At 39.8% G+C, this 15,156-nt stretch overlaps 2 protein-coding genes across 2 annotated transcripts in view; both read right to left on the bottom strand.

Moving 5' to 3' along the window:
• Positions 1 to 15,156, bottom strand: part of LOC132911091 (optineurin-like) — a 428,401-nt gene that overhangs the window by 225,765 nt on the left and 187,480 nt on the right. The gene's annotated exons all lie outside the window — the stretch shown is intronic.
• LOC132911079 (potassium voltage-gated channel protein Shaw) overlaps positions 1,156 to 15,156 on the bottom strand; it is a 43,254-nt gene continuing 29,253 nt past the window's right edge. Inside the window, exons 4-5 of the mRNA XM_060967470.1 lie at positions 13,673 to 14,714; positions 1,156 to 12,556 (exon numbers count right to left, since the gene is read on the bottom strand). Coding sequence (XP_060823453.1) covers positions 12,492 to 12,556; positions 13,673 to 14,714 — 1,107 coding nt within the window. The 3' untranslated portion in view covers positions 1,156 to 12,491. The remainder of the gene's footprint in view (positions 12,557 to 13,672; positions 14,715 to 15,156) is intronic.

Below are 15,156 nucleotides of genomic sequence, written 5' to 3' on the forward strand. Positions count from 1 at the left end.
TTTTCACGTCAAACCTTTGCTTACATTATTATACGCGAATCGTGATCAAGTACACATCAACGAGTGAAAATGTTTGGATATTAACTTTTTATTTACCACACATCGATCGATCTGATATTCAAAACTTTTATGCCCTTTCAACCATATTATGTATCACGCTTGATTTAAAATAAATAATCTAAAAAGAAAACACTATGCGTGAGAATGTGATAAAACCAGGTTTTATTCTAAATGCAACACCGTTATTCTACTCAAATTTTCTTTTATCGTCGATATCATGATATTTCTTAAAATTTCATCAAAACTATAACTATTCTCTTAAAACTTTATCTTTAACATCTTAGATTTTCATTCTTTACGAGTATTTCTGTTCAACGTTCAACGTTAAATAAATTTGAATAGTAATCGTAACTGTAGCGTATTACAGAAATAATTTATTTCTGTGTCCTGATTTCTGCTTTTTACACGATGCATATATTACAATACAAATGCTTTGTTAACAGTTGGTACTTATCGCATTAGAAAATGAAATAACGAGAGCTGTTTCTAAGATTGAATGGAATTAAACATGCCAGTATATATACATAAATACCGTGTTAAATTAACCGGTTCGGTATTTCATGCTGGTAACGCGTTTTAATTGCAAACTCAAATAACGATTCTCTTTGTAACAATTTCGTACTATTAAATATCAGTTAAATCGAGATACTTTTTATATGGCTTTTAAATATTTAATTTGCGTTGGACGAGAAGTCGAGAGGTAATTTCAAATTCATAAACTTTTATACAAAAGTAGTATCACGTGAGAGGCAAATTGATACTCGTCTCTACGTGAAATTCTGTCGTTGGACGATCATTTTTTTCTTTCCATCTGTAGTTTCTTCTGTAATACATTTTCTCGCTTTTCAATTTTCTTTGAACAATTTTGCTGCGACAATTAGTAACGGTGTTAAAGAGAAAAACGTCAATTCGCCTGGAAAATCTTCCTCGCCAACGCGTACCATCGCTGTGATTCACTATTAATATCAGGCAACAGCGGTTTGCACGCGTACATATATACGTTCGCAGAGATACCTTTTATTTTCTTTCTGCACATCCGCAAACGCGTACAATTCCTTTCATTTTGTTCTTCTTTTTCTTTTTTTTTCCGTCGACTTTTTCCCTCTTTTTCTTCGTATTTTCTTTCACGCTCTTCCATTGCTTCCGTCGTTCTGTTCTTCGTTTGCACGCGGCACATTTTGAAGCACTTTTTCTTTGGATAATACCTGGACACTAGTCGACTATCAAAAAGAAAAAAAAGTTTAACTCAAGCTGCGTTTCCTTTTAACGGACTCGAACAAACGCGTACCAGGTTAAATACTGGAACGGATGACAACGCGAACCGGTTTCTTTTCCGTCGATGTAGCGATGACTGGACATTTTACGGTGAACAGGATCTCATTATAACTTTTTGTTTCACTTTTAGAATCGTTTCGATGCGTGCCATCTCTTTATCATTTCATTACCTTTATCAAGATCGAATAGAGATCAGCGTTTTTGGAACTGTAGCAAATTTACCGTTTAATTGCGATTATTAATGATTGGTTTTATCATTCGCTTCAATGGGAACTTCGTCTACTAACAGGATAAAATTAACGATCTAAAATTATTTTTCCATGATCCTGTCACGCAGCTCGAACTTTCATTGTCTACTTCTGTTTACTCCAAACTCCAATTTTCCCGTTTCTCGTTAACAGGCCAAACTCTAGCTTTCCACTTCCGTAACTCAAGGTAACTCAAATTTTTATGTTCCACTTCCCATTAAAACAATCTATAGTTCCACCTTCAACTTTCTGTTAATCCAGTGCAAACTTCTATTTTCCACTGTTCTTTAATCCAACCAAAACTTCCATTTTCCACTGCTCTTTAATCCAACCAAAACTTCCATTTTCCACTTCTCTTTAATCCAAACTTCAACTTCCCATTCCTCTTTAACGAAGCCCAAACTCCTACCTTTCTCTTCTCCTTAACCCAGCCGAGGCTCATAATTTCCATTTCTCTCGAAATCTGCTTCTCAAACTCCTGCCTTCCATTTCTCCCTAACCAACCCCATATCCTCGGCTAATAACGCAAGGGTTAAGACTCTCGTGCCGCTACCGTACGCTTTGTTTCTCCGATTTCCTCGTTTAGAAATCTATCAATTACACCCGACTCGATAGTAACCGATGAAAATCCTGTCGCGTCGTCGAACCTGTTTTCCGATCCTCGATCTGATTTATTCGCCGTCAACGGAACAATGTATCGGATTCGCGAAGCCTGGTTCGCGCGAAGAGAACGTCAGCCTATAATCTATGGCTTTTGCGTTCCTCGAGGGGCGTGTAAGAAGAGAGATAAGATCGGGAATACTTTGCGGATTGTCGTACAAGCTGTCCGGGCGACAGGTCACGTATCGTTTTATATCTGTTCACGGCGAATCGAGTGGCCAACGCGTAATCCACGCACGTAGGACTCGTAAAGGGATCGGATAGATAGAGGTTTCAGATAAGATTGATCACCGGTGATTCGTGTCACACGGCTGAAAGATTTCTTTTGCGGTTCGTGTATCACGTTCGAACAGCAGTAATTTACCGTTGCAGATTTTCTGTTGTTCCACTTGTTAGATTCGTGGCTCGGCTGTGACTAGAACAGTTCGTGCTAACCTTTTAGTTTACGAGGTGCGACAATAAGAAGATTTCGACGACAATTCTGTTCCGTCAAAAATATGGACAGTTACACGCTATGCTTAGTGTTAACGGTAGTAGGCCTTGCTTGCAAATTTTTATACGTATATTTAAGTCGACAATCGGATTTAGAAACAAATTATACGAATTTCACGTTCTTTGCTGGAGGTACCATTTTTTGAACAAAAATTGCGTTGTTCATCGAACGAAGCGTATCATTTTTACGACGAACGACAGCTTTTTAATTTATAGGCCTTGTACTCGTACATCGTATTTTGCAGACAGTTTGCAATGATTAAAAGGAATGTGTAAGAGATTCATCGTACACCTTGTCTTCCTCGGTAACTTAAACTCACCTCGAAACTCGAAATCGTCGTTTCATGTGCATTGAACTAACGAAGAAAATTCTATTCGAGTGACTTACGGTTCAACAAATTCGAATCGTGTTTTCACCTGCTGATTTAAGAACGCTCTCAGCATCGCTAACAACCCACTGCTAAATTATCGATATTCAATTAAACCAGTTCGCGGTATCTAAAATTAAGAGTATCTACTGAAAAGCAGACGTTTAATGGCGATGTGCTTTAAAGAAGATCGAACCGTCGTACTCATAAAAATACAAATTTAATCGATAAATGTTCTAACGTTTTAAACGATATTTATCGATGTATTACTAAATATTTAGTATACGGTTCAAGCGTAAATTCGTGTTTTACCATAAAAATAAAATATAATTAATTTTACCCTTAGGTGACTTTTAATTTTTCCACTGCACTATATCCTCTATTTTACCTCAACTTCAAAAAACGTTACATCTGGGTAGGTCACGGTATCTTCTTACTCCTCTCGCATTTAATTTTCGCCACTAATTAATTAACGCCAGACCAACGAGTGGAAAATTCCGGACAAATCGCGTAGAAACGGTTCCTGAAGCGAATCGAGCCTGAATTTAATCACGTTTTCGGTTCATGGGGCAGATTCAACGAAAAAAATTGTTGCTCGTACGATAGAATTCTGGCCGTTTCTACACACGTCGTTAATTATCCAGTTGCCGATGCTGTACGATTGAATATTCGCGAAATTTTCAGTGTCACCGATTCGTATCACAGTGGGAGCTCGATAATCCAATTTTCATCGTTTCATATTAAAAATTATAATTTATTTGTTTCTTTCTAAAGTTAGTAGTACCGTAGGATTACTTTCTTTTTGTGTTCCATACCATTTAATAACTGTTCCTTCCTGCTTACGAGGTTAGTATTTTAATATTTGTAATATTAACTTTATTTTAACGTTTTAATATTTTGTATTTGAGATTAATATTTGGTTCTGGCAGTAGTACCTAGTAGTAAAGTGATATTATTTTCTCGATTAGGTATTCGCATATAACTTTGAGACGTTGTACGATATTTTCTTTCTTGGATATTTGATAAATAATTATTTCGTTTCGTTCTGATCATTCTTACGAATGTCGAATAAATCGAAGCAGAAATTCACTCGAAAGTTTCGTTTCCCGTTTCGTTCTTGTCACGCTGCATTTAACTTCAACCATTAACGCGTATATATCGACCACTATATTATCTCCTCTGAACGATAAACTCGTTATTTATTAAAATTCGTTATTGTTTAAAAAGTCATTATTCATAAAATCACGTCCATATTCTATTCCCTGGATTTTCAATTTCTCAATACTCGCAGATATCGCAGTTATTCTTCATCTTCCACTTTCCTCCCTTTTCTGGCTTTTCGCCAACCATTTTCAACCCCCTTCTAAATTACGGCACTCGCTCTAGATACCATAAAACTGTCCAGGAGTGCCAACAAAAACAAAACTCCCAACTCTCTGCTCGATTTCTCCTCCCCAACAACTTCACCTCCGATTCACCCGAAACTCCATTCGCATTCAGTTTCTCCGACCAAACCTCGTTGATCGCATCAGAATCAGCTCGAACGATTCGCTCGCGGCCAAATATTCGACTTCCTTTGATCTTTCACGCGTCTTTGCGCATGAAAGTCGCGTCCCGACGTTCGCAGAGATGTTTCTCAAAAGCGTTTCTCTGGTTCACGGTTTTCTGTTCGTCTGCTTTGCCGATGACCTACGAGTCTCGTATAAATCCTGTAAACACCTGGTCCTGTCCACGAAGGAGTCAAAGTGCGCCTTATTATTGGTCGCTTGATATGCTTGCCACGTTCTCCACTTGGCCCTGTCAGTCCCCCATCCCCCGCTTATATCGTCCTTTCAACTCTTTTCCTCTCTCTCTCTCTCTCTCTCCTTTTTCTCTCGCGTGCAAACGCGTGTACACGCAATCGTAAATACAAATGACGCTTTCTTACACTTCCGTCTTCCGTAGTCTAGACGACAGTGTAATTTCTCTTTGAACGCAATTTGAGGATCAGACGGATTGTACAGCGTGGGGTTGTACAGGGGGTGGTTCGATTGGTCCCGGCGGTATTCAGGGTGCGTATCGTGTGCGTGTTACGTACGAATACGTTTCATACATGCGTACGGTCATGTACGTGAATATACATGCTGCTGGTGTCTCTGGAAAACCGAGTGTTCGATCTCTAGTATCGAACTTCCGTTTTCTCTAAGTGAACTTGGTCATGTGTTCTTGTCGTGTTGTATTTTTTGTTCGTGTTTGTTCTCTCGTTAATTTTCTTTTTTCCCCTATTTTTCCCTGATTGTATTTCTTTATCTTTTTCTTCTTTCAGTCGTTTTGCTTCTGCATCTTTACTCGGCTTTAAGTTCACAACTATTTATCCAAACACTTGCACCGCGACGAACGCGTCGCAGGCACGCGGAATGTTTTCTTCGAGGAAGATGAGAAACGCGACGCGAGGATACTTGGATCAATGCTGCTTTAGGTGTTCTGTGTTTTTTCCCTTGCTTCTTTTATTCCCTTCCTTTTTCCTTTTTTTTTCTTTTTTCCTAGTAATTGAATGTGTCGTTCCGAAGATAACAATGCTTTGAAATTTAGCGACGGAAGTTTCGTATACAATGTTCGTTCGAAGCATTGAAAACTAGAAAACTCTTTCTTCTCGTTTTCAATTTTGAATAGGTGGCTTGTAAATCACTTTTGCTCTGCTGGATTCAACATTTTCTACGTTTCTTTGGTAGCTTTCGAGACTGGTATTTTTTGCTTTTTTTCTTTTTTCTCTTTTGTTTGAACGTTATATCTAAATGAATAAACGGGTACGTTATCGTGGAAAGAATGTACAACGAGCGATATCATTCTAGCAAGTAAAAAAATGTCTTTTGCCAAGCATACATATTATAGCGATGTGCGCATGATAATGAAATGACACGATTATCCACTATATTTTAACAAAGCATACGTTGATCAAGTACCGTCTTAAACTGCTTTTATATTAAAAATGTAATAAATATTACAGGCACGGGGTACAAAAATGGACGAGAAATGCCCATGCTCTTGTAATGTCTACGAACCAATATCGACGTAGGAATAGAAAACATTAGAAAGCAAAAAATTCGGCAAAATCGAAGAAAGTGCATTTGTCCGAGAAAACAGAAAATATAATTCCAAAAATACATAATCGCATTATGCGTTTATTAATTTCGATTAAAAAACGATAACTAAGAAGATCTAAGTTCTCCCTTCTGTTCGTCGACGTTGATCCATACGTAGACAACAAGCGGACATTCGTCGTCTATTTTCATCCCCTTTGCCTTTCAATTCGTCCCTTCATTTTCGTTTAGAATCACCCTGTATTACGTGTATCATACAATACGGTTTGTATTGTCTCGCTGTAATTTTTCAGCATGGTTAAGTACTTATGAACTGTCGGTGAATATTTGCGTTTGTACGTGTACAGCTATGTGTCACAGGTGGACGAGCGTGTGTCTATGCATGTGTGGGGGTGTACTTGTGCGATAGGTGCGTCGAAATTGTCGAGTCTCGACTGCGATTCAACTTTATCGTTCCTCGAACGCGCCTCGAACGCTGCAACATGATGTTTTTCTTCTTCCAGGGAACCTCTGTCGCCAGTGATATCGTCTCGCGTTCATACACGTCGGATGGCTTAGTTTTATTCATCGGTGCAACCGGCATACCCTTTCGTTCTCCCTTGAGAATTCGACAATCGTTCTTTACGAATTATTCTAATTAACTTTACGTTCGTTTAATGTTCTTATTTCATTTCTATCGATTACTTTTTAGAAAACCGTTGATTTAATAACCGTTTTTAAGAGTAAATTATTGTCACATGTATACATATATTGCTTAGAAAATTATTTTTAACAACATCGCGACTTGGATTATCGTATCCATAAGTCGCTTCTTTACATGTTGACGTATTTCCATTGGATCTCCTGTATACTTTCTTCTTGTTTTCTTGTTAGCATGATACGTAATGTTTGTTAACGTTTCTTTCTTTTCTGATTTTCCGTATCTAGGATCGTGTGTGTGTCGAAAATGAAATTATTATAAAAATTCGTATTATTTGGTCAAAGTACAGAACGCAGAATTGTTACGTTAAGAGTTGAGTCGATAGGCGCGTTAAAGGTAGGAATTTTATATATATCATTTTTGTATTCGATCGCGGTATACTATATCACAGTAAATCAAAGACAGACATGAAAATATCATGAAATACGTGTAGAATTATTGAAAGTAATTAAAAAAACGGTATCGAATTATTATCATTTGAGCAACATTTCCATCCAAAGCCTTTTATTAATCCTAAAATTATGAGAGCTAAACGTCCATCAAGAATGACAACGTTATCACGAAACATCAGAATTTCTTTTTACATTTCTTAGCTTTTTATCTTTTTACCTGTTACGACGATTTTTTTTTTTTTATAAAAGACATACGTAACGTATATACGTAAATACAGTAGCTTGATGGACGGCACTGAGTCGATTGTACAATTTTCTCTGTATTTTCAACGACGAAATAAAGTCTACGCCGTAGACCGATAATTTTGAGAAATCAACGATATTCCGTGTCCAAGAGAGAAGTTAATTTCGAATTTTCTTATAGAAATTAGTATACCGTTACATTGTATATCGTACTTAAGTCAATTTTTGAGCATGTTACATTGTTCAGTTCCTTTTTTATTTATCAACGTTCAAATATTCGTTCGAAGTACTGTAAATATTCCAAAACCTTAAAGTAACAGTTTTACGATTAGAACGCGTTATGAAAACATTGTAAAGAATATAATTTACTTTATCTCAACGATTCTTTAGCGTTTTAATTTCCGTCGATTAATTTAAAGCGCATACGACTCGTCCAACTTCTTTACTCACAATTTTTTCCTTTTTTCTTTTATAAAATAGTCAGCTTTTTCTTTTTAAACGCGTCGGAAGTAGACACGAGGCTTGAGGGAAGGTTTGTTGCATGTAACGCGGAAACGACATCACTGGTTTCAGAAAGAATACCGCTCCTAAAGATAATAATACCGCGCCGATATGACGATTCGCAACTTTGGAGCTTCTTAAGCGTTAAACGACGAAGGCTGCTTTCTCTCTATTCGATCCAAAATAAACGCGTAAGAATATACCCGAAATGGATAACTAGAAGAAAAAATACTTCAAATCGGCATTGATCCCATATTTTGTAAAAACCTGAATTTAAATTTTATCTGTCGTAGCGAGCAAGTATATACGTATCGTCAAAGAACGAAGAAGAAACGAAGAATCGTTTACGCGGAAAACAGCCGAAAATAGAAACAAAGGAGTATAGAACAGCCTGTGTGGTTTTCGTATTTGGATCGCGATTGATCCGAATATTTACACGTACTTGGACGTATATGCGTGTCAGTTTCGAGGCTTGTGTGTGTGTGTGTGTGTGTATACGCGCGTGTACATCAAAGATCCCTCGTCCTCGAGTTGCTCGAATTTTATCGGCATTTCATCTCCGAAAAGATATTTTTATATTATTACATACACTATATTAATACCGTAGTAGCTTTACAATCGTTTCTCGTTAATATTACGTTTTAAGGAAAATCCGGAGAAATGTTCAACTTTTCGTTGCATCGTCGTTTTCTCATTATCAACAAACTTACTTCAACATTAACGGCACGCGGTATATGCACGAAGCGTATATACAGAAAGCTTGGCCATCGAAGTCTCGATAGGAAATAAATTTCATTCGTTTAACCTGTTGGGTTCGCCACTCGTCCGCCGAGTACAGCGTCGCTTAATATTTAGCGGCCGCGAACAAGCGTAGCGAATTTTATTGCAATTGACTTTAATCGACGTTCGGCCTTTACTTGCTTCATTTCCGATCGGTGGTATACACTTAGCGTTAAGCGAGTATCGCCAGACTTTTATTAGCTTTCTCAGCGTTCGAACGTTTTATGCATTTACTTTGGAAAATTATGCATCGCTGGTTAACGCAGCCTTGTTAAATTATTACAAGAGTTACAAGCAAATATTCACGATTATCCGATTAATCTTCGAACCAATTGAGAGGATCAAATGGCAATCGAGGCAAATGGCAGCCCGTTAAATATTTTACTCACTACGTTACACTTTACTAGGGGTAAAATTATGGTATATCAAAATTTGTTAACAATCAACGTTTTATGCGACACGTGTGTACATTTGGTCCTCTCAATTAGGGCATCAACTAATATCCACTTTGACGCTCGGATTTTACCAGCTACTAACGATAAGTATCGTAAGATGAGTATTCTCTTTCGATTAATTATCGATCGATGATCGTTAACGGAGATGTTATTAGGATGGCGGGAAATAAATACGTTATGCTTTTCGTGCAGCGAAAGGCAGAAGAACACCGAAATTTCTCCAAGGATTTTCCACGTTGAGGTTTTATTCGCTATCTCGTTTCGTTCCTTATATCGTTTGGAAAGGAAAGTTTCCAGATGAAAGGTGGAAATGAGAAACGCAAATTGTTCACTCATCGATATTTAAAGCGGCAATCTCGAGAAATTAAGAGCGGCCTTTTATTCGCTTTCGACGACGGTTCATAGATGGAAAGTCGAATCCGTTTAAGGGGAGGAGGGATCTTCTTGGTACGACGTCGAATCCTGACAAAAATTCCTACGAACGTTCCGTACGCAAATATTTAAACTCCTCGAGACGCCGTCAGTCTCATTACGCGGCTGCTGCAGCATTTACCAGATACTTTCAGGAATTTTTGGCAGCGAAGCTGTGCTCTCCGGTTTATAAATTATTCGACTTTGACCAACACGAGGCTTTCACTCGGCTTCCACTTGACAATCGACGAATATTCCTCGTCGTTTCGAACGAGTTTTTGCGCCAGTGTTGGGCTTCAATTATTTCGGATAACATATAAAATGAATTTAGTCAACGTCTTTCGCATTCGTCGTTCCAAATTTTCGAATAAAAGAAGAAACATTGCTCCGTCGTAAAAGAACATTTATAGCGCGTAAAGACGAATACAAAACTTCTTTACGAAATGACCGAAAACGCTTGGATAGCTTCGATAGTTTGAAACAAAGCGAATAATATGCAAGTAGCGGGTTTCCTTTTCCTTTTCACTCTAGTAACAAACATTCGTTCACCCAACACTGCCCTGCGCATTCATCCCTCGTACACCTTCTACCCTCCTTTCTCTCATTTTTACTTCATTCGCTTCCTTTCCCTTCCTTTTCTCTCCACTCTCCTTTCTATCTTTCTTTCATTGCAATCTCGTTTAAACATTTAGCGGAATCAACGCGCGATCTTTGCCGATCCAGGCGCGTTCTCGGTATTTTCCGAACGATACGAGCGAATGATCCGTGTTTACTAGAATGAAGGGAGGTGAAGAGGTTGTGGCGAGAATAAAGAACGGACAGGAGAAATTGGAGAGGAGAGGAGAGATCGATCGCTCGAGCAAACGATCGAAGAAAGTGAAAATGATACATTAGCTGAATTGATGTATCGCGAGAAGTCCCTGAATAATGTTAGATCGGTGCGGGTAAAATGTCGGATGTTTGGTGCGCGCACGCGCTTCAGCCTCGTTTATTAAGGCGCTTCGCTGTCTTCTTATTTGGTCGTGAAGTTTTTCTCCTCTTCTTTTCTCGCCTCCCTCGCTTCTTTTCCTTGTTTTTGTTGCTTTCCGAAAGGTTAGCAGGTTGGTGCGGACGTGATTTAATTAAAAGCTCCAATTAATTGCTGCCTCCAGCAGCTTTTGATTTAAAACGTGACTCCACTTCCGGTGGCCAAGCTGCTCACTGTTTTTCGCGTTCGGCTTTAAGGCTTTGGAACGCCCTTCGTTATCACTTTCGACGCAAGTGCTTCGTTCATGGCAATTTCACGAGCATTTCGGTTTTACGATTCGAAAACCGTATGCTGCTTGTTTTTACGTTAAACGTAATTAGAAACGATTCGTAATTAAAACGTAAGATTGCACATGCCGTAGGTAACGCTGATACGTTCCTTATCTGAGGTGCATAGAGACCAAATTATGTCGCGAAACCAATTTTGGTTTGAAAAGTCAAGTAATATATTCTCGTGGTATTATCAAGTTATTTTCAGATAGTATAGTTAGCCAGTTTACTCTTCAGAGTGGCTCATTTATCAGTAATACCCGTGCTATGTTAATGCGATATACTTTATGAAATATTTGTTACAAAATTGAAACGTATAATGTTTGTATAATTTCATGTAACATTCCCGCGTTTGTATTTTAACCACGATACGTATTATGCATACTAAACAGATCGTTAATGTTTCATAAATTTCACTCGGTAGAAATAAAATAGGACGAAATGAAATTTACGATCTTCTAATTCGCTTGTATTATATCAACAAAAGTTCTCGTTTTCTTCTCTTCCATCGTGTATTATATAATGCGTGTCTACGTTTATAAAAACACAGAGATTATTTACTTATCTAGTCACTTCGAGCTTCGTACGGACTTACAAAGCTTCCGAAGAAGAAGAAAACAAGCAGCTTGGTATATTTGCCAGAAATATTCTCTTCTACTCAACGACTGTTCGTACGTCAAGAAAATATCTCTGGAAATTTCAAAAATTCCTCTTTCCAACGCGTTAGTCAAACGTATTCTCTCGTGCTGTACACATTTTAAGTTATATATATTATATATATATATAATTAAAGGTAAAGTAGTATAAAAATATATAAATAAAATATGTATTTAAATATATCGTAATAAATTATAAATTACATACTATAAATATAACGCGATGAATATACCTGTTTTACACGAATATATCTATAAATCTATAAAGTTGAAAAGTTATAAAGATAAATTACGTCAAATACATCTCTTACTATAAACATCGCCAAAAAATTCACCAGACGTCAAGCTCTAATAAAACTCCAATAAAGAAGAACAGGACACTTCAAGTTTTACACTCTCCTGCTAACCTTTCGAGCGCAACCCCCGTTCATCGAATTTCGAGAGATTTATCATCCGCTAAGATTCCAATGATCGCCTGTAAGCCACCAACGAGCCAGAATTTCACAGCCAAAATTTCTCCCAACCCCTGCTACACACGTATGCTCGTACATACATACATAGGCATACGTGTGCTGGAACGAACAGAAACGAAAAGAAGCCAGGACAGCTGTAATAATCCACGCATGGTCGCAGTGAAAGGCGTCGCAAGTGGTTGCGGTAAAAATCCGACGTTTCACCCGCAGCGATCTAATATTCCCTTATAGACCATGCAATCTTGATACCCGTCTTGAGCTCGTTCCTCCGGCAATCTTTCCCCTCCGTCCCCGGCTCTCTTTCTCTCCCTCACCGTTTTTCCCGTTCGGCTCGGTAGGTCGTCCCGACGCCCCGGTTGAGTGCGCCTCGGCAGTGGTGGAGAGTAGCGTTGGTTTCAGCTTTAACCCAAACCTCCGGCTGTCTTGGTCCCGTTGGTCCGCAGGTTAGAGTTCCTCCGGTCCTCCTCTGGAACCCACGGTACAAGAAGAACAGGAAAACAAAGACACTACAGACCTTTCCGCTCGGGCGACAATTACAGCTAAAATTGTCTTGCGTCTTGGCCAAGACCACTGTTTAACCCCTTGCTTTTTTCCCCTTTTTTCTACCTTTATTCTTTCTTTCCTTCTTTTCACGTTCCTTTTGTACACCAGCAGAGCCTTTGTGCATGATAATTGCTGGACATACACACGCGGCTTCTTCCTAGAAACACTCGGCTCAACGGAGTAAGAAACATAGGTTTGGCGAACGCTGCGAGTGCACCTGTGATGCGGTTTAAGACTCGTTCCAGGTGCTTGGGAAAGATTGTAGGTAGTTTGGAGGAGGTGTGTCGGTGGCTTTTACCGGAGGTTTTGCGGCCAGTACGAAGGAGAACGTTGTTTTCATGTACCTAGATACGTGTAGGATTTGCGTGCAGATAAGCTAAATATATACATACAAACAAATGTGTCTGTGGAAAGAAACTGTTAGAACTTTGAACGACTTTGTCTGTACCTATATATTTTGTCAAACCACTGACGAGAAACCACCATTGTAGTATTCCTCTACGCTCTGTATTCTGTAGTATCCTTCGTTCTAAACGCCAAACGGTATATATGCGAAAGAAAGGATAAAAAAATTGTTGATCAACGAAGAGTAGGTAAACTTTCATCTATATTGGAATGCTATTGGAGCTCGTCGCTCCAACCTACGATGCCATTTTCCTCCCATAAAAACGCGAGTGGGCGATGGAAAACGTTACGATAGTGCCTTTGAAATCCGTCAATAGTCGACTACTACAATAGCGTTGTTGCATTCTTCGTATTGGATTGTCGCGGGGATTCTGTTTTTGCGAAGATAGGATATCTTACCCTACGCTGGCAAGCACTTGTTGCCTTTTATGCCATTACTACGTTTCCATAGATTTGTATTAGTAACTAACCGGTTACTCCTAATAATACGATAAGAAATACGTACATTTTATCTAGACAACGAAATATACTCGACAGTCGAAACGGAGTAAAATACGTTTCTACGCGGACTTAGGAAAACGACAAACCTAATCCTAAAAGAAACACGTGGCGCGATCAAGCATGGAGAACTTACCTGTTTTCGTGGCGAACGAAACATCCTTGGGATGATTGGTCTTGATAGCGTTCATCCGTCTGTTCTGAGGTCCCATGCCGCCAGTGCAGCCGACCCCGGGCGTCTGTCCAAGGCCAGGGGCTAGAGCACCGGATCCCGATGTAGGTCCACCCGACTGCATGTGCTGTTGGGTGCATCCCGGTGGCCCCATAGTGCCTGCAACCCCGGCCGCTCCCAACGGCGCACCCAGAGTCCGTACTCTCGGCTGTTCGACCGGAATTACACGGCGTCTCTTCTTCGGTAGCTTGGCTCGCGCCTGCGTGTGACTGTAATACATCGCAAAGTTGCTGACGATCACGGGCACCGGCAGGGCGATCGTGAGGACACCGGCAAGGGCGCACAGCGCGCCGACGAACATCCCTATGTAGGTTTTCGGCACCATGTCCCCGTAACCGACGGTGGTCATCGTGACCAAAGCCCACCACAATCCCAATGGTATGCTCTTGAAATCATTCTTCGGATTGTACTGGGTACGTTCCGCGTAATAGACCAGACTGGCGAAGATCACGATGCCAAGGACCAAGAAGAAGACCAACAAGGTCAATTCTTTGGCGGATGCGCGGAACGTCTGGATGAGGATCTTCAGGCCGGACGAATGACGGGTTAGCTTGAACAGTCTCATGATGCGTATGATGCTCAAGAACTCGAGTATATCGGCGTTCTCCAGATGCGAGGCGAAACGCTGTAGCCCCAGGTCGATGTAGAAACTGACGGTAGCTACCATGTCGATCACGTTGACCGAGCTCTTGATGAACACGCACCGGTTCGGGCTCGCGGTAATCCGTATTAGAAACTCGAGAGTAAACCAGGCGTTGCACACGCACTCGATGTAGAAAAAGAAGTCGTGAGCGTTCGTATGCGTTTTATCCACCGCCCAGGAGCTGCCGTTCCCCGTGTTCACCGATCGGTTCACGATCACCGGCACGCGCATGTCCGGATGCGTCTTCAGGCAGAACGACAAGATCGAGATGCAGATGAACAGGACCGAGACTATGCTGATCACCTGTGGAGCATTTCGAATAATTTGATCAGAGGTGGATCGATCGTCAGGTTCTAGTTTGCATTGTGTTAGAGAATTGGTCGAGACATTTATCATCCTATCGAAACTTCTTCTCGTAGACGGTCGTAACTAACGCGTCATCCATATACCATACTATGATCAAAGATATAATTGAAAATACCCACTTCTCTAGGGTATTCCAAACAAAACCCTAAAACTAAACGCAAACACTTCCAACAAATTGATGGGCGATAAAAGGATAAAGAAACGAAGAGTCGAGGACGTGATTCGAATCTCTGCTATTACTCGTGAAAAGAATATTAACGCATGACTAAAGTTTCAGAATTGCTTTTCATTATGAGCGTCAGAACGCGGACAATGTTACACGAAAATCTGAATAGGCCATAAAATGTCTGAAGGGATCACGTGGAACCATGAAACTGAG

The sequence above is a fragment of the Bombus pascuorum genome, chromosome 10 (assembly GCF_905332965.1).
Source record: "Bombus pascuorum chromosome 10, iyBomPasc1.1, whole genome shotgun sequence".
In the NCBI taxonomy this organism is placed as follows: domain Eukaryota; kingdom Metazoa; phylum Arthropoda; class Insecta; order Hymenoptera; family Apidae; genus Bombus; species Bombus pascuorum.